Source organism: Elgaria multicarinata, chromosome 11 (genome assembly GCF_023053635.1).
Source record: "Elgaria multicarinata webbii isolate HBS135686 ecotype San Diego chromosome 11, rElgMul1.1.pri, whole genome shotgun sequence".
Classification (NCBI taxonomy): domain Eukaryota; kingdom Metazoa; phylum Chordata; class Lepidosauria; order Squamata; family Anguidae; genus Elgaria; species Elgaria multicarinata.
The window spans coordinates 28,011,246-28,029,939 of NC_086181.1; the positions used below are offsets into that span (position 1 = coordinate 28,011,246).

At 44.5% G+C, this 18,694-nt stretch overlaps 1 protein-coding gene across 3 annotated transcripts; it reads right to left on the bottom strand.

Annotated features, from left to right (window-relative positions):
* Positions 1–3,953: 3,953 nt before the first annotated feature.
* LOC134406031 (sulfotransferase 1C1-like) lies at positions 3,954–16,649 on the bottom strand. 3 transcript variants are annotated; one of them, XM_063137266.1, is made up of 8 exons: positions 16,531–16,649; positions 16,020–16,141; positions 13,823–13,951; positions 13,393–13,490; positions 13,175–13,301; positions 10,943–11,037; positions 7,066–7,246; positions 3,954–4,625 (listed from the first exon to the last, which is right to left on the bottom strand). In XM_063137266.1, the coding sequence occupies exons 2-8, from the start codon at positions 16,105–16,107 to the stop codon at positions 4,513–4,515; spliced, it is 831 nt and encodes a 276-aa protein (XP_062993336.1). In that variant the 5' UTR covers positions 16,108–16,141; positions 16,531–16,649; the 3' UTR covers positions 3,954–4,512. The 3 variants fall into 3 exon arrangements, with proteins under 3 accessions (XP_062993336.1, XP_062993334.1, XP_062993335.1); XM_063137264.1 differs by having other exon boundaries at positions 3,956–4,625; positions 16,020–16,463; positions 16,539–16,648; XM_063137265.1 differs by having other exon boundaries at positions 3,956–4,625; positions 16,020–16,463; positions 16,531–16,648.
* Between the last annotated feature and the right edge of the window lie 2,045 nt (positions 16,650–18,694).

Sequence of the window (18,694 nt, forward strand, 5' to 3'; positions counted from 1 at the left end):
GGGCACATTTTTGGCTGAGATTTTTCACATTCTAGGGGCGGTGGGGCAACTAGATAACATAGGAGACCTGTCGCTGGAAATCTAATTTATGTATGTTTCGACTAGGGTGACCATATTTGGGAAACCAAAAAAGAGGACACCTAGCGTGTGTGTGGGGAAGCAGCTTTCTGAGTCCTGCAGAAAATACGTTATTCCCCCGCCACCTTAAAGAACCCGATTGGAGTGGAGGAGGGGAAAGGATTTCATTCTGCACCACCACCATCCACTCCAATTGGGGCCTTTTCTATAATGTCCATGAATGACCCACTTTCCCCTTTAAGACCTCAATTGGAGCGCGGGGTGGGGGAATGATGTGCCTCAAGAAAGCATGTCATTCCCTCCTGCCATGCTAATGGCAGCCTTAAAGAGGAAGGTGTGTCATTCCAGGACATTATTGAAAATTATAGAAAATCCCCCCTGACACCATGGAAAGAACAAAAACCAGGACAAATCCGGGGAAACCCTGACAGTTGGTCACCCTAATTTTGACTCAACAGAGTTCCACAGAATGTACGGCTCAATTTGTGTTGGTGAGCTGCAGGCTTTTCCCCAAATTCTGAGAACTTTTTTTTTTTTTTTTTTTTTTTGCACTCCCCCATCCATAGATTCACAATTTGCATAAATGATGGCCAATTTTGCCCAAATTGCTTAGAAATTTGTGCAAATTGCAGAACCTTGCACAATCTGGTTGGTCTGTCTCAGAGTGGACGGGCCTGTCTACTCCACACACCCTGACCAGATGAATGTGGTATTAAGTGCTCCTTTACATTCCCAGTTAGGAGAGGAATGGAGCAGATGCCAAAGGGACAGCCAAGCAGGTTAACCAGAATTGGGCAGGGGAAAGAACAGTGGAGGCTAGTGACTCCGATGTCAGTGGGACGGGGAATCCGCTCCAGGTTTCCATCAGAACCAGTCAAAATTCTAAAGAGATCCAGTGTGGTGTAGTGGCTAAAGTGTTGGACTGGGAGTCGGGAGATCCAGGTTCTAGTCCCCACTCTGCCATGGAAACCCACTGGGTGACTTTGGGCCAGTCACAGACTCTCAGCCCAACCTATCTCACAGGGTTGTTGTTGTGAGGATAACATGGAGAGGAGAATTATGTATGCCACCTTGGGTTCCTTAAGAGGAAAAAAGGTGGGAAATAATAATAATAATAATAACAACAACAACAACAACAACAACAGCAGCAGCAGCAGTTATCTAAGGTGTGTTTAACCCCACAGGTATAATCTATGTGTAGGATTAGAAGCCCTTGTCTTCTTAGGAACCATTGTCAATACTTCTTTCACTTTAAGTGGAAGTTGGAACTGATGAAGTGAAGAGCTTCCCACTCTGAAGGCAAGTGGGAAAGTGATTAGTTTAGGAGTGTTGAACCCAGCCCAATATTTCAGCCACCAGACCCTGCGGACCACTCGCCCAGAGTCCCATGGATCTGACAGAGCCGTAGGCATACCCTGGAGGAATCAGCCATGAACCCAGAGGCAAGGGGTCATCATCCAGCCCTTTACAGAGGTACTTGGCATCAGAAGGGACCTCTGGGAGAAGAGTGCATGCCCAGAATATAAGAAGAGCCCTGCTGGATCAGAGCAAGGGTCCATCTAGTCCAGCATTCTGTTCTCATAGTGGCCAAACAGCTGCCTGCAGGAAACTCACTAGTGGGACATGAGTGCCACAGCACCTTCCTGCCCATATTTCCTAGCAACTGGTATACATAGGCATGCTTATGGGGACCCCTTGAGGCAGCCAGGCGTATTACTTCTGTTGTGAAGCACACAAGCCACACTTCTCTTCTCCCTCACCACCATTCCTTGCTTTACAACTTCTTCCAAGTTCCTGAAATGTTAGAGGAAAACAAACACCTGTTTTCCAACCCTGATTTCAAAAAAAGGAATACTCTGGGCAAGCGCAGTGTTGCAGTTTAAACTCACTTATACACAGCCGCAACCTGACTCCAGGAATTAAATGGAGTTTGCTGAGCACATGGACTTGGGAATGAGCACCATTTTGTTGTAGAAACAGATCATAGGTTTTTGTGGTAAAAATAATACAGTAAGCATCTGGAGCCATGTACATGCCTGGCCAGCTGCCCCAACTATAAAGAATTTCTAAAAAATAAGAAGGATGTGACATTTATTTATTTATTTATTTATTACATTTTTATACCGTCCAATAGCCGAAGCTCTCTGGGCAGTTCACAAAAATTAAAAAAAATTGACATGTCACTGCTGGGCCAGGTGTTGATGCTGCCCCTGTTATTGCCCCTTCTCTGAGTGGTCATGGGGTGTGTGTGCGCTCTGTACTATAGATAGGGATGTATGAGACATTTGTTTCAGTTCATTTATGATCAGTATTTTACCTAGTTCACTGAAGAACTGGGTAAAAAACAGTGTGGTGTAGTGGCTAGAGTTGGGAGATCTGGCTTCTAGTCCCCACTCGGCCATTGAAGCGCACTGGGTGACTTTGGGCCAGTCACAGGCTCTCAGCCCAACCTACCTCACAGGGTTGTTGTTGTGAGGATAAAATGAGAAGGATTATGTACGCCACCTTGGGTTCCTTAAGGAGGAAAAAAGGTGGGATATAAAAGTAATAAATAAATAAATAAAATAGGCCTTGAAATAAAGGGCAGGCTGAAACACGCCTGGTTTCTCGTCAATAAATCTATTTTGCATCCTGAGAATGTGTTTCTCTCCTTTGGGGCCTTGGAGACCCCCTGTGCTGTGGCGGCACTAGCAATCTCCATGGCAACTCTGTGAGAGTCCTCAGAGTGAGGCACGTGGCACGGTGACAAGAGGCAATGGGACATCTTGTGCCGCTGCTGCTTGTGTACCTCATCTTTTTAGTTTGTAAAACTGATGGCAGGGCCTGGCTCTCTTTTCTTGTTGATGTGAGCTGCTTTGGGAGATGATGTTTGCCTGAAAAGCGGGACAAAAATGCAGTAAACACCAACACACCTCCAAAAGAACCCAAAGATGCAGAACTGTGATCTGCACACATTCTACGCCTTGCAGAAATTAGAAATCAACCACATTCTTTGCTTTACTTTGCTTTTCACGTTCTCTGACCTTGTAATGAACTATTGGCCTGCATAAGTGAGCATAAATATGGACACGGAATTGATTCTTCCTTCGGGACCGATAAGCTTTATGACTATTATCAAGGGACTTCGTTCCAATACGTTTCTCATGATACTTTTTGTTGAATGTCTTATGTTTAATCTTTTATTGATTGAACATTAACGTTTAGTACTCTTCTACTCATGCTTTACAAGTAGTCTCAGGCCAAACACAGAATGACTGTGGGGATATAATGGGTACAACCCGTCGATTCCACTCACAGCTCCTTGGAGAAGCAGTGAGGTACAAATATTAGAAGCGGTTTTAACTAGGAGAGAGAACGTTGCCCCTGGATCTGCTTGCTGGAAAGGATTAGGATGGGACACGAGTGACCCTCTGCCAGTGGAGAAGACCTCCGTGCAGGGAGGAGCACACCGCCGGCATGCCTGCACAATCCTCCATGGGCAGAGATCTTACTAGCCTTTCTAGCCTAACTCTCTAGATCAGTGTCCTCCATTCATTTTGGACTAAAACTCCCAACGTTCCTGGCCACTGGCCACACTAGCTGGGCCTGATGGGAGTTGAAGGTCAAAACATTTGACGGGCACCAGGTTAGGCTGCTCTAGATTTGGATAGAAAATCCATGTACCTTACTCCGAACTTCCATTCATTCATCTCAGAAGAATTCACTCTGAGGGGATCTATACTAGTATATGAAACGTTTTTACAGTCATTGAACGTTTTGTTTTTGAACGATTTAAAACATAGCAGTTTTTAAAACGTTTACTTTTCTCTTTCCATGGGAATGCATTCCTTTTAGCCACACTAAGAAAAGAAATCTGTTTGTTCTTTCCCCCACACCCCCGTCTGCCAATTTCCCCTCCCACTTCCTCTTCTCTCCGAGAATCCTCCACTTACAAACTATTTCCCCTCCCAAAAGTGAAACTAAGAGTGGCTGCAAAAAAGAGGCTTGAAAGAAAAAAAACAGTTCCAACTTTGGGCGTGGAAATTACATAAACATGCCCCCCAGGAATACAATTGGCTAATTAAGAACTACAGGAAAGAAACCCATTTAATATGATGAAATCGGCCACATCATACCAAATAGAACGACTTATTTCAGAGAAGTTCAAAATAAAAACCGGAGAACAGACAACAATAAAACGTCACAAACTGAACGTCATGTGGCGAAATACTACCAAACACACACTTAAAAACGGTAAGACACGTTCTAACTTGACTAGTGTAGATACCTCTCTCTCTCTCACACACACACACACACACACACACACACACTCACACACACTGTATCCACACCATTTTAATAGCACAGACAGTGAAAATAACAAAAAAATGCAATGCAAAGGGAAAGGTTTTGCTCTTTGATGGTACAAGTGGCAATAGGGGCCTGTTTCTTAGTCTACAATTCATCCCGGAAATGTAAGGTTGTTCCTTCCATCTTGCGCTGATAATCGGCATCAAACTCTTCCCTTTGAGCTACCGTGAAATAATTCTTCCAGTCGCCAACTTCACCTGAGGAAAGGCAGAAAGAGCTATCCATTGGCTTTTGCATTTCTAAATCTTCCGATACAGATCTCAGCTCAACAAGCAAGTGAAAATGCTTTTGAAAATGCATATTTTGAGAGAAAACAAGTTCCAAAACTTGTATATAAAAACACATTTTCATTCCCTTTAAACAAACAAAAACATTCACAGATTAATGAGGAAACTGGATGGAGCTGACTAAGGAGAGAACACACTACAAAATGGACATAGGCAGGAATTACAGAAATTTATCCACAGTTGTCCCATTTCCCAGAAAAGAAATTCCCTGGAAGGGCTCCACTACATACAGAACAGTCCGGGATGGCTTCATCATCCAAGTGTGTTCAGGTTTTGCACATGGTGCCTGGCCCATGCCTGAGCACATGTGTTCTGTTACTCTCTGACAGCATAACCCTATGAGTGTCTATTTGGAAGTTAGCCCCACTGAGTGCAGTGGGACACTCTCAGGTACATGCGTGGGTTTGCAGTCTGAAACTCTTCCTATGAAGTGATGGTAACTTTATGATTTAACTCAAGGAATGAAACAAGATGGCCTTTGTTAACTGATGAGTTTTTGTATTTAACATGATGTATTTAAATCTTTGTTTCAGTCTAAACCATTCAGAGATATTTTTTGATATGGTATGTGGTACACACAGGATCAGCCTCATGGTTAGGCATCTGCTGAGGGCCCAGCAGGGACCCACTGACCAAAGCCCCCCAGAGTTGCTCCTCCTTTTCACCATTGCCACCCATTTGTTCAGCTGTCTCTGGCTCCAGCCCAGACAATGGTGGTGCTGAGAAGGCGGACCAGTGGATGCCAAGGCCTACTTGCTCATGGCTCTCTGCCTATCAAGCAAGCAAGTACCGTATTTCTTCGATTGTAAGACGCCACCGATTGTAAGATGCACACTAATTTCAGTACCACCAACAGGAAAAAAAACCCTAAGACACACCCACGATTCTAAGACGCACCCCATTTTTAGAGATGTTTATATGGGGGAAAAAGTGGGTCTTAGAATTGAAGAAATAGGGTACTAGCAATTATAAGAAAGACAACGAGGACCAGTAGAAGCTGTTGACAGTGGGCTTTTTTACACACAGCATTTATCATGCACTTGTCATTCTCTACTAATGGTAATTTACAGGTTTTTTAAACGATATCGTGACCCTCCTGCTAACCACTATGCCTAAACAGCACTTCTGGCAAGTGTTTTTTAAAGCAGAGAAAATGTGTTATTTAATTGTAAAAGCAAAAGAAAACACTTTTTTTTACTTGTGTATACCACTATACCACGGTGCCATCTAGAGGTTATGTAGCAGGAAAGCAGAAACGGGAAAGTTATTCATGTGCTTGGATCTTAATTCTGCGATGAAACTGAAATACTGCAGATTAACAGCCTCATGTAGAAAAGCTCCATGGCAGTGAATAAGTAGACTCTCTGAGGGAGGAGGCCCAAGGGCCCTCCAAAACCTTGACCTGGCATTGGGCATATAAATAGATGAAAATGGTGTTGAGGATGAGGATGAGTACAATGATGAGAAATGAGAAATCTACAAATGAGAAAGATCTTGGAATTGTTGTAGATCGCAAGCTGAATATGAGCCAACAGTGCGATATGGCTGCAAGAAAGGCAAATGCTATTTTGGGCTGCATTAATAGAAGTATAGCTTCCAAATCACTTGAGGTACTGGTTCCTCTCTATTCGGCCCTGGTTAGGCCTCATCTAGAGTATTGTGTCCAGTTCTGGGCTCCACAATTCAAGAAGGATGCAGACAAGCTGGAGCATGTTCAGAAGAGGGCAACCAGGATGATCAGGGGTCTGGAAACAAAGCCCTATGAAGAGAGACTGAAAGAACTGGGCATGTTTAGCCTGGAGAAGAGAAGATTGAGGGGAGACATGATAGCACTCTTCAAATACTTAAAAGGTTGTCACACAGAGGAGGGCCAGGATCTCTTCTCGATCCTCCCAGAGTGCAGGACACAGAATAACGGGCTCAAGTTAAAGGAAGCCAGATTCCGGCTGGACATCAGGAAAAACTTCCTGACTGTTAGAGCAGTGCGACGGTGGAATCAGTTACCTAGGGAGGTTGTGGGCTCTCCCACACTAGAGGCATTCAAGAGGCAGCTAGACAACCATCTGTCAGGGATGCTTTAGGGTGGATTCCTGCATTGAGCAGGGGGTTGGACTAGATGGCCTTGTAGGCCCCTTCCAACTCTGCTATTCTATGATATGATTGAGCTTAGATTGGCAAAATGTAGTTCAGGCCACTAGTTGATGCAGTGGGCTATACAAGATGGCTACCGCTTGGCTACATCGCACTTCATTTCCCAATTTTTTCTTCACCCTTTAGTGAGGAGGGAGGAACTTCAGTAACTAGCAACCATATCTTTAGAGTTCACAGAAGGCCAACATCACTTACTCACCTTTCCTCATAAATGTGCTCTTTGACTTGTCAAAAATGACGCTGGGGACAGTATCGTAATTTGCCATTGGGTTGTCCTTCATGACCTGGAATGTCGTGTGATGGACAATCTTCTGAACAGCATCTTCAGGCAGGTCAACCTCCAGGAAATCCTTCACACGGCGGACCTCACGGGCTAAGTCCTGGTGGAAACATACAAATGGACGTGGATGTGAAAGGGGGCCTGGAATTTTTCCTGTCTAACCTCCTCTGTGCTGAAGAGTTGCCTGAGAGAGGGCAGAAAGCTGTGGATGGATGATTTACCTCAGGGAATGAAACTAGATGGCCTTTAGATCTCTTCCATATTTCTGCAACCGTGTCCACATTTGTTAAATCTCCGTTTGAGTCGCAAGCATCACTATTTTGAACACAAGTTTTATTCATAGAAATGTATACTCCCAACATCTGAAGCTCTCTAGGCAGTTCACAAAACAAATCTTAAAACCATAAAATACAAACACATTAGAAAACATACGGTGGGGAAAGAGTTTAAAACAACAGAATTGAACCACAGTAAGTTTTTCAAGTTATACCTCACATCACCTGACTTGGAAGAGGAGACATTTCATTTCAGATTTTTGTGAGGGATGCTGAGGTCATTCCTTAGTGAGGAGGACGCACTCTGCACATCACAAAAAGATGTGAAGGCTCGGGTGTGGGGTGCACACCAAGCCCAGGAAAAAAGGTGGAGGAGGTGGCAGGACAAAGAGGATTTTTCCCCCTCCAGGCCTTCACATTTCTATCCATGTTACTTCACAGGGCCAGAGAGGCCAAATCCTGGCTTTTCAAACAGATTTTGGACACATACTGTTACCCTTGACTTCCACTAAGTTCTGCCTTTGTTGGTTTCTCATACAGAAAGTTTCTTCCTGCAATGTACAGAAGTCAGACTAGGTTTGAGAGGCATGAATCATGTTCCCCTCCAGCTCATGATGTATGACTGTGATTTTTTTACTGGCAAATGTTGACTAATAAGAGAAATCCCCTGCCCATTCCCACAATGGTGAAATGGATTTTGTTGCTAAAGAATGTAGTAAAGAGATTGGTCGCTTCTAATCAAAGGATTTTAATTAAAAGCATCTAGAAAGTTATCCACCCCACCCCACCCGTCTCCCAGGTATACAACTGACACCTGTATTCAATCCTGCATGTGTGTTAACATTATTCACCCTTCTCTCGAGTGGATAATTCCTTGGATTCTTCTCCCAGCTCCTGTTGATTATTTTTCTCTTCTCCTTTTCCTAGAACAGCCTTCCCCAAACAGGTGACCTCCAGGTGTGTCCAGGTGGCCATTGCACGATAAAAGCCTCATCTGGAAGCACCCTAAGTGCACTCAGTGTAGTATTCCACACCACTGTCCATGTTGGATGGGAATGCAGGGGAAGTTGCAATTCAACAAATCTAGAGGTCACCAGGTTGGAGAAACCCACCCTAGAACATTTAAGTTGTAATTCTATGCCATTAGGGTGACCATATGGAAAGGAGGACAGGGCTCCTGTATCTTTACCAGTTGCATAGAAAAGAAAATTTCAGCAGATGTCATTTGTATATATGGAGAACCTGGTGAAATTCCCTCTTCATCACAACAGTTAAAGCTGCAGGAGTTATACTAAAGTGACCAGATTTAAAAGAGGGCAGAGCACCTGCAGCTTTAACTGTTGGGATGAAGAGGAAATTTCACCAGGAAATTTCTTATCGTGCAATACATAAATGTTGATTATGTACCTTTGAGGAAATGGAAAACACCTGGTGGAACTGCCAATCAATGTTTAAAAGCACAAAAGATGTTGAAACATGAGATTCTTCTCGTGCGAGGGTTGCATAATTAGGGTGACCATATGGAAAGGAGGACAGGGCTCCTGTATCTTTAACAGTCGCATAGAAAAGGGAATTTCAGCAGGTGTCATTTGTATATGGTGAAATTCCCTCTTCATCACAACAGTTAAAGCTGCAGGAGCTATACTAGAGTGACCAGATTTAAAAGAGGGCAGGGCACCTGCAGCTTTAACTGTTGCAATGAAGAGGAAATTTCGCCAGGTGAAATGACACCTGCTGAAAATCTCTTTTCAATACAACTGTTAAAGATACAGGAGCCCTGTCCTCCTTTTCATATGGTCACCCTATGCATAATGTTGTGGGCTTATATCGTTTGCCAAACTTTCCCCATACACACACAACTGCAACGTCAAACACATTCCATTACCTGTGTTAAGCACCCAGTGTGCACCGCCGGAAGAACAGCATGAAACAATAAAAGGCAGTGCTTTATTTACTCAAAGAAAGAAATACACAGATGGAACCGGGCAGGGGAAGATTTAGGCAGGGAAAGGGAAAGCAGTTTGGCGGTGAGGCGAAAGAGGTTAGGGATTGCTGGAATAGAAATTTTGAGGACATCTCATGATGTGGAGAAAATGGATTGGCCTCTCTCATGATATAGAACCACGGGTCATCTCATGAAGCTGAAGGATGGGAGACTGAGGACACACCAAAGGACGGACTTCTACACACAGCACATAGTTAAACTATGGAATTTGCTACCACAAGAAAAACTTCCTGACTGTTAGAGCAGTACAAAAATGGAACCAGTTACCTAGGGAGGTTGTGGGCTCTCCCACACTAGAGGCCTTCAAGAGGCAGCTGGACAACCATCTGTCGGGGATGCTTTAAGGTGGATTCCTACATTGAGCAGGGGGTTGGACTCAATGGCCTTATAGGCCCCTTCCAACTCTACTATTCTATGATTCTTTGATAATGAAGGTCACCAACCTGGGCGGCTTTAAATGGGGATTAGACAGATTCCTGGAGGAGAAGGGTACTAGACCTGATGGCGAAATGCTGTCGCCAGTTTCAGAGGCAGTATGCCTATGTCCACTAGTCGCTGCGGAACATGGGTGAGAAGGTACAGCTTCGGCGTAACAAGCTCTGTACATCTTCCCTGGCTTAATACTTTACCCAGCAGCTGCATTTTGAACAAACATTCTGATCATTTCCCAAAGTTAGCACATACGGAGCATGCAAACCAATCCGGATGTGATGTAAAGCACAAATGACTGTGGCCAAGTCAGCCTTAAGTATATCATATAGTTGAGGAATCATCTCACAGTCTTGCCTTATTATCCTTGCCTCTCTCTTTCCCATTGCCCTGCCTCCGCTCCTTTATCCTCTCCGTTCCTCCACTAGAAATTTGGATTATAGCTTCCTCGAGCAGGTCCCTGCCTTCTTTTTTCCCCCTTATGATACTCCATAAGTAAAAAAAAATACTTATAAACGTCAAGCACACCAGCCTTCCACAACCTGATGCCCTCCCAGATCTGTTGGATTACTATTCCCGTCACCTCCAGCCAGATGTGTCCTCCATGTGAATTGGGCTACAACTCCCATCATCCCCAGCCAGCATAGACAATCGGGGGGGAGGTAGGTGCCAGGTTGAGGGAGGGCTGCATACAAGCAGAAGAAGGGCCCTGTTGGATGAGACCAAAGGCCCATCTATTTCAGCACTTTGTTACCCAGTATCAGAAGCAGTATGCCTATGTCCTCCAGTTGCTGGGGAATATGGGTGGGAGGATGCTGTTGCCCTCATGTCCTGCTTCTGGGCTTCCCCCAGGCAGCTGATTGGCCACTGTGTGAATAGAAGGCTGGACTAGATGGACCTGGAGTTTGATCCAGCAGGGCTCTTCTTATGTCCCCATAATGGTCAACCAGATGCCCACAGCAAGCAGTACACGAGGACGATAGGCCACCAATGCTGCTAAAGAAGAAGGTATGACAGGCGTTTTTGGAGAGTGCCTAAGGCACGGCAACACTCAAAGCACTTTCCCCCTCCGTCACCAGCAACTCACCTCTTTCATGTCTTCGTAAAACAGATACAGGATGCGGTGGTTTCCTTTCTCATCCCAGTAACGCCGGACGTGGTCGTACCAAGAGCCCCAGGCGACTGAGAGATGAATGAGATATGACGCAATAAAACCGTGAGCCGTCTCTCCATCAAAGGAATTGATTCACCCAAAGAGCTTTGCGGTGCAATCCTGTAGGCATGTTTGCTTACAAGTACGGTAAGTCCCACTGTATTCCACAGGGCTTACACCCAGATAAACGTGCGCCTGCCCCTCATTTTAAAAATGAGGGGCGGGGGAGAGAAATGAGGGAGGAAAGCCCTCTGCAAAATGACAGGAATCAGGTCGTTCCAGAATAAGGCAGCGATCTGAGATATTGGGACTGCATGTGTGTGTGGCAAGGTGGGAGGGAGTTAGAAGGTAAGGATGGCATTGAGGTGCTAGGAGAAGAGGGAATAAACACGGGTTGCTTGCACGTTTGTGCGAATAGATGGGATGTAGGATCTGCGTGTGTGGGAAAAAATGAACATGGATGGATATGTGTGAGGGATGGGTGTGATGGGGCATGAATGGGGCTCTTGCCCCACCCACTTTGGACACTGGCCACATCCACTGCTGGCATGTGGCCGCCGGAAGCTTACCCACAGTGCAATCCTCGGGCTGTAACCCCTGGTGTGTAGGACTGGAGATTGAATTCATTGATCGGTGAATCCATCAATTAAATATGCATAAATAAATGAGAGTTTCAAAGGGGGGAAAATATATTTCTTTTTTCTCTAAAAGAAGCCTAAAATGTGCACATATCACAGACAGCAAGCAACATTTTAGAAAACACCTTCTTTGCTGTATGAGAGTGAAAGGGGGAACGCGTCTCTGATGACGATGATGATGCCTGTGTGGCATGGGTTGTCATGGTAACGGAAGGAGGGGAATAGAAGGGTGTGGGAGTTGGGAGCAGGTAGGAGAGGAGGAGAGGAGAGTGAAGGAGAAAAGGAGGAGGAAGGAAAAGGAAAGGAGGAAGGTTTTCGAGGGATTTCGGGAAGATAAGAAAGAGAAGGCGACGTTGGACAGAAAGGCTGTAATGAGCAGGGAGTTGGGCAGCCTGACCCGGTGAACAACATTTCAGGAGCAGCATCAAGACTTTTACCTGGGCAACGCGCAGGGCCCTGCAGGAACGGCTGGACAGTTATTTAGGAGTTGAGATAACTCAGGGACTCACAGTGTGTTAATGGTTAAGTTGTTACTAATAAATTCTTAGGTTCTGTAAAAAGAAGGGCTTCTGTGTTTGACTAAGTCCTGGTGCCTCACTCAGATTCCTTACTTACGGGTTACACCTGCCATCTGCAGTTTTTATGAATACTTTAAAAAAAACACAAAAAACACCTAACTTTTTTTTAAAAGTGTGGTCCAATTAATCAGAGATGCCTTTTTAGCCTGTTAAAGGGATTTTTAAGGAATGAATCTAATTGAGTGTTTTATTAAAGGTTGCAGCTCTAATAAGAACCCAGGAATCCTGCCCCCTTGAATCTATAAAAGCCAGGAGTCCCCACGTATTTTCCCTCTAACCCAAACAAAGGGAACTTGTAGACTGCAGGCTGGATACAGCCCACGGGGGCGTTCACCATCCGGCCCACAGGTTTCTTCTCCAGGCTTCATCAAAAAGAGTGAGAACTGGTGCTAATAGAGTCTTTTCTCGTTTCTTTTGCCCCTGGATGGGATGCAGGTGAATTTATAGGGGAAAGCAGCTGGGTGGGAAGGTTTAACACGCACCCCCAGTGGCCCCATCCAAATCAGGGCCCGTGTGCTTACACTAAAGTAAAAAGACGTTAGGATTGGCTACACACTGCACATTTCACACAGTGCGAAGCCTAACCCTTAGTATAACACAGCCTCCTATGAAAACTTACATAAACTTATGAAAGTCACGGGGATTTAGGCAAGTGCAGCTTCATACAGGGAGATAAGTGTAGCCATTCCCGCTTTTCCATTACTATTAAAGTTGCTGAAGCCCTACTTGGTAATCTTTTATATCTGATCACCTTAGAAATAGGCATATATACACTAAAAAAAATATCAAAGGTTGTACACATTTTACTGACCAAAGTTCAAGGCAAGTTCTGGAATGGATGAAGGCTATTATTTTAACTCATTAGATTCCCTACATGGTCAGAGAATCCACCTCCCCCAATGCCCAGCCAAGGGCTGGCTACTCACATTGGGCCCTGCATTCAAACTGACCTTTGCCTTCCATGAATTTCTTAACATAGCTCTCCCATGGCCCCGGGTCTGGCTGTGTCAAGTTCATCTGGTCAAAGAAGAAGTAGGAGACCAGGCTGTCCTTAGCGTTCCGAGCAACGTAGATCATCTGCGAAGGGCCAAAACAGAGAATGAGGCTGCAGTTCAAATTTGAGGATTCGGATGGGATGGGAGAAGGGAACGGGGGAAGCGCCACTTACTTTGCAGTTCTTTTCCCAAAAGCTTTTGGGAACAAGCTGGTAGGGGAGGTGGGTTTTGATCACACGAGGAGACGGGGCATTCACCAGGCTATCCACCCCTGGAGAAGAACCAGAGAAGGGACAGAAGGGTTACTCTGGGTTTGAAAGGCATGGCCGGCCCTACCATTAGGCAGAGGGAAGCAGTGGCCTCAGGCGGCAGATGCTAGGAGGCAGCAGCAAGGTGTTGGAGAGAGCTGCCTTTACACCCCATAAGCTAGCCTGCTGCCTTCAAGTGCAGAGGAGAATGCTGCCCTTTCCCCAGGACTGAAGAAATATCCAACTGCCAGGCCAGTCAGCTTTTGTACACCGAATGGGAGCAGATGCCATCTTATTTGCCTCAGGCCATCAAACGTCTTGCGCCAGCCTTGGGGCCTGGGTTCTCTGGGCTCACCTGAAGGCATAGGGGGTGGAGAGCAGATCTCTAGAAACGGGATCCGAACATGCACGGGGCTCCGCTGAGCTTTTTCCACATCGCCACCGTTAAGAACCAGATCAACAATCTCTTGTGTCCATGTGGTACCTGAAGGCCCAGAGGAAGAAAGACAATTAAGGTGGCCACGTTCTTGGCGAGCAAACTGTGGACGGTCCAAGCATTCTTGTGCCCAAATTTAATCCATAGCTCAAGAGTGCAGAACCTTGAGTTGGCAGGCAAAATCCAGCCCTCCTGGGGCCTCAAATCCAGCCCTCCAGGGGTTCACCAAAGGCCACACTCCTTTCCCCCAACAACCAATCGTTTGGTGCTTTCCTGGATTTTGTACAGTTCCCCCGACCCCATTCTAAAAGGTGACAATGTCTCTGCTAAAGCTTGAATTACCAGCAGTAAGAGGTTTAAGCTAAAATCTGCTCGTATTTTTGGTGCCACCCATTTCTCTTGGGGCCCCTGCTCCCTTTTGCCTTTGGGCCCCATCCCTCTCTAAAATACAGCCCCCAAAAAGCTTCTCCTCAACTGAATTCAGCCCTCAGGCTGAAAGAGGTTCCACACCCCTGCAAATAGCTATTAGCCGCAATGGCTATATGCTACCTTCAGGATCAGAGGTAAAATTAATCTGAATACCAGTTGCTGAAAAACAACAGCAGTAGAAAATTGCCCGTTTTAGTTTTAGTTTTTTTTAAGAGCTGGTGCAACTAATAAATAGCAACACTACTTTCATTTACTTGTTCAAGTTACTGAATATTCTACTCTTCGATCCTGCGGGACTCCCAGGACCTCTTACAATGAGCTCAAAAATAAAAGCAAAAACCAAGGGGGTGTCTATACGGCCTATTTACCCTGTCATGGCTGCACAGTGGCACTGTGTTGTTTATATGACACAGCCGCCAACTTGCAGCCACATCGGGCTTTTACTCCCAGAACTGCAGCTGCGATGCTGCAGAGTTTTGAGAGAATCGGCTACAAAGTGGCGGCATCTAGATACCACCCCAAGAATGTCCCCCATTTTAAAAACAACAATGCATTTCATTTCTATAAAATGACATGCCTCATTTCATCTTTTGAAAAAGCATATGTTTGCTGCTTGGTTCTTTCAGAGTCATGTCTTTTGCCAAAACACATACTGATGAAAACCAAATGCAGGAGGATTGGCATAATAATAATAATAATAATAATAATAATAATAATAATAATAATAATAATAATAATAATAATAATAATATTTCTTAGATGCCTTTCTCAGAAAACATCTCAAGGAATCTTACAAGAAGGATTAAAGCATACGAACATGTAAACAATCTAATTTATTTGGACACACAATTCTGTCTTTGCCAAAACTGACGGACAAACTGAGGACTAAACTACATAACATGTTACGTAAGTAACGTGCAGCTATCCAGCTCTTTCCTGAGTGTATGTGAGAGCCAATTTGAACTTTATCTCCCAGCAACTTGTTTTCCTAAATTCACACCCCACCCTTCTGCAGACGCTCCAGAAATGTTCACAAAATAGTTATGCATGAGGTAAAGAGGCAATATGGCATAGTGACTAGAGTACTGAACTGAGGGTTGGGAGATTTGGGTTCTAGTCCCCACTCAGCCATGGCAATTCACTGGATGACTTGAGTCACAGAATCTCAGCACAGCCTACCTCACAGGGTTGTCGTTGTGAGGATAAAATGGAGAGGAAGATTATGTACGCCACCTTGGGTTCCTTGGAGGTAAAAAGGTGGGATATAAATGAAATAAATGAAATAAATAAAGTGAAATCAAACCAACCAAGGAGGCAGCCCTCAAAGGGTGCTGAAGAAAACTGTCTGTTTAATTGTACCCCAATTTCTGAACAGGCCCAAGTATAAGATGCTCTCTATCAGAGGCAGAAGTCATTTCTAATTTTCTGCGTAATATGAGGAGTTTGAGAGCGCTTTTGAGGTTTGCTTCCTCTGAGCTGCTCTCCTTCTCCACACACACAAAGTGGTTTTTGCCCTGCAACCATGCAGCCCCCATCCCCTAGAACAAAGGTCTTCAGACATTTTGGACCTCAGCTCCCAGCATTCCTGACCTTTGGCCATGCTGGCAGGGGCTTCTGTGTGTTAAAGCCCAAAACCTGTTCCACCTTTTGCCCACCCTTGCCGTAGAGTCCCCCAATGGTACCTCACCTGCTTTGGGATAGGTCGAGATGACCAAGTCATCCGGTCGCGCTTGGAAATTTTCAATAGGAGCCCATTGTTGAGCGATGGGTTCCATCAGGGGTATCCCATGGACCAGCTTCAGCGGGTACCTATAAAAGACTCCCTCATGTTTGTGTAGGGCTTCGTTGTAGTCCAGTTCGCTAGCCATAGTGCCCCGTCAAGGCTAAGCTGTGAGGGTCATGTGATCCTCCTGGAATTCCCTCCGAAGAGATTCTCTAAGAGCAAGGCTTTTCACTTCTGTTTCCAGGCACAGCGGTTGGTTTCTTCACAGCCCCTTTTGTTTCATCTCTGTGCCTTCTGCAAACTCAAGGGAAACGCTCACCAGCAGTCGGATTGCCTCACTCAGTAAAGTCGACCAGGAAACAAACTTTGATTTTGTCATTTCAGCCCAGCCCATCTTTTGCCAGCCAACTGAAAGAAGAAAGAAAACTTGCAGAGTCCCTGACGTGTTTTTGATTCAATTTGATTTGCCACTCACCTTAATACCTAGATTCCCTCCCAGTTCATCGGAAACATGCCTTTCACCTACGGGCCCAATAGAAGTTCTCCTCACAGGAAATCCAGAAGTCACCCAAATTTTCTCTGCATTACTAAACACCTTCTCCCACCCCTACCAGAACTGGAAGAACTCCAAAAGCGGATTGAGCCAAGGCTTAACAGCATTCAAACCCAGCCCACTTGGCTCCGTACTGGGAACATTGTGAGGTTAAAAACAAATCACAAGGAATAACAAAGAGTGTTTCTGAGTATATGTTCAGCATAAGATATTAAAGCGCTGGGGAAAAGTGCAACTAAATGAATCAAGGGGCTGGAGCACCTCCCCTATTACAACAGCTGGGATTGTTTAGCTTGGAAAAAAAAGGAGGCTAAGTAGAGACATGATAGAGGTGTACAAAATTATGCCTGGTGTGGAGAATGTGGATAGGGAGACATTTTTCTCCCTCTCTCAAAATACTAGAACCCAATGGGGCCATCCCATGAAGCTGATTGGTGGGAGATTCAGGACAAATAAAAGGAAGTGCTTCTTCACACAGTGCATAGAGTAATTCACTACCACAAGATGTAGTGATGGGCACCAATTTGGATAGCTTCCAAATGGCTACTAGCCTTGATGGTTATGTGCTACGTCCAGTATACGAGGCAGTAAGCCTGTGTGCACTCACCTGGGGATGAGTGAACCCCTGGGCAATATCCCAGATAGTGGGGACCCACCTAATACAGTTAGCCCTGGTCACCTACCCATCGCCAAAATAGAGGACAAAAGAGAACAGAGATTTGCGTAACAATTGTTTGTGCTAATTTATAGGTAATTGGGGGGAAGTTAGTAAAACAATTTTTTTGGGGGGGGAAATACTATGATTTAAATAGAAATGCCATATATCTCACCATAATGGGGAAGATTGTGACCAAATGACCACTGTGCCTTGCTCAGTCTGCTGTCCAGGTCCTAAATATTTATTTTATTTTTTATTTGTGACACTTTTATACTGCTAAATATATTTATTTATTTATTTATTTATTACATTTTTATACCACCCAATAGCCGAAGCTCTCTGGGCGGTTCACAAAAATTAAAACCATCATAAAACAACCAACAAGTTAAAAACACAAATACAAAATACAATATAAAAAGCACAACCAGGATAAAACCACGCAGCAAAATTGATATAAGGTTAAAATACAGAGTTAAAACAGTATAATTTAAATTTAAGTTAAAATTAAGTGTTAAAATACTGAGTGAATAAAAAGGTCTTCAGCTGGCGACGAAAGGAGTACAGTGTAGGCGCCAGGCGGACCTCTCTGGGGATATAACAACAATAACAACAACAACAATAATCCCTTAGCATTTCACAATAAATACTGATGGGCAACTCTAATACCCCTGCTTTTCTCCCTTCTTGGAGTTCTTCAGCTTTAAACCAGACATGGACTGGACACTATGTCAAATGGGAGGACACAAAGGAGTTGTGAGCCAATTTCAGCAGCTGGTCCCTATATGGTTTTGGTACCACAAGCTGCTTTTCAGACCCCCAATGTGAACCAAACCATATCTGGAGGGCACCTGGTTGGGGGAGGCTGGTGACAAAAGAAGAAAACTAGGCAGATTGAAGAAGCAGAACTATAGCATGAGTGGACTGTCCCACTGTAACAAGATGGGCAGAACTAAAGCAGGCTCTTGCCAAGCATGGCGCTCCTGGCCCAAAGAGGAGAAAAAAGAGGAGAAACATATGAGGATAATGTGGATTACAGATGAGATGGGTGAAGGCTCCCTGGGGCCGGATTGGATGATACAGCTTTGTAGATGTTTGACTGTGTGATTATTTTTGGACTTCTGATAAAATTTATTTATTTATTTATTTAGAATATTTATATACTGCTCCCCATTGAAAAATTTCAGAGCGGTGTACAAGGTAAAATTAAAATAAAAACAGAATAAAAACAGTTAAAACAAAATTTAAAAGAAGCAATAACAGTAATCCAAGGCTGCATGTTAAAGAAAGGCTTCTTGGAATAAAGATGTTTTCAGGAGGCACAGAAAGGAGTACAAGGTTGGAGCCTGCCTGACCACAGCATTATTAATCACCCTTTTAATTTTAAACATCTGGCACGTTAAAGGATGATAACAACCAAAGATATCACAT

What these genes read in the sequence shown, in the direction of transcription:
- LOC134406031 (XM_063137264.1), bottom strand. Translation starts at nt 16,200, where the DNA reads ATGGCTAGCGAACTGGACTACAACGAAGCCCTACACAAACATGAGGGA. An exon ending in CTCGACCTATCCCAAAGCAG is followed by an intron (nt 13,952 to 16,019) that starts GTGAGGTACCAT and finishes CTGGGCCTTCAG; the next exon opens with GTACCACATGGACACAAGAG. An exon ending in TTTGGGAAAAGAACTGCAAA is followed by an intron (nt 13,302 to 13,392) that starts GTAAGTGGCGCT and finishes GGCCCTTCGCAG; the next exon opens with ATGATCTACGTTGCTCGGAA.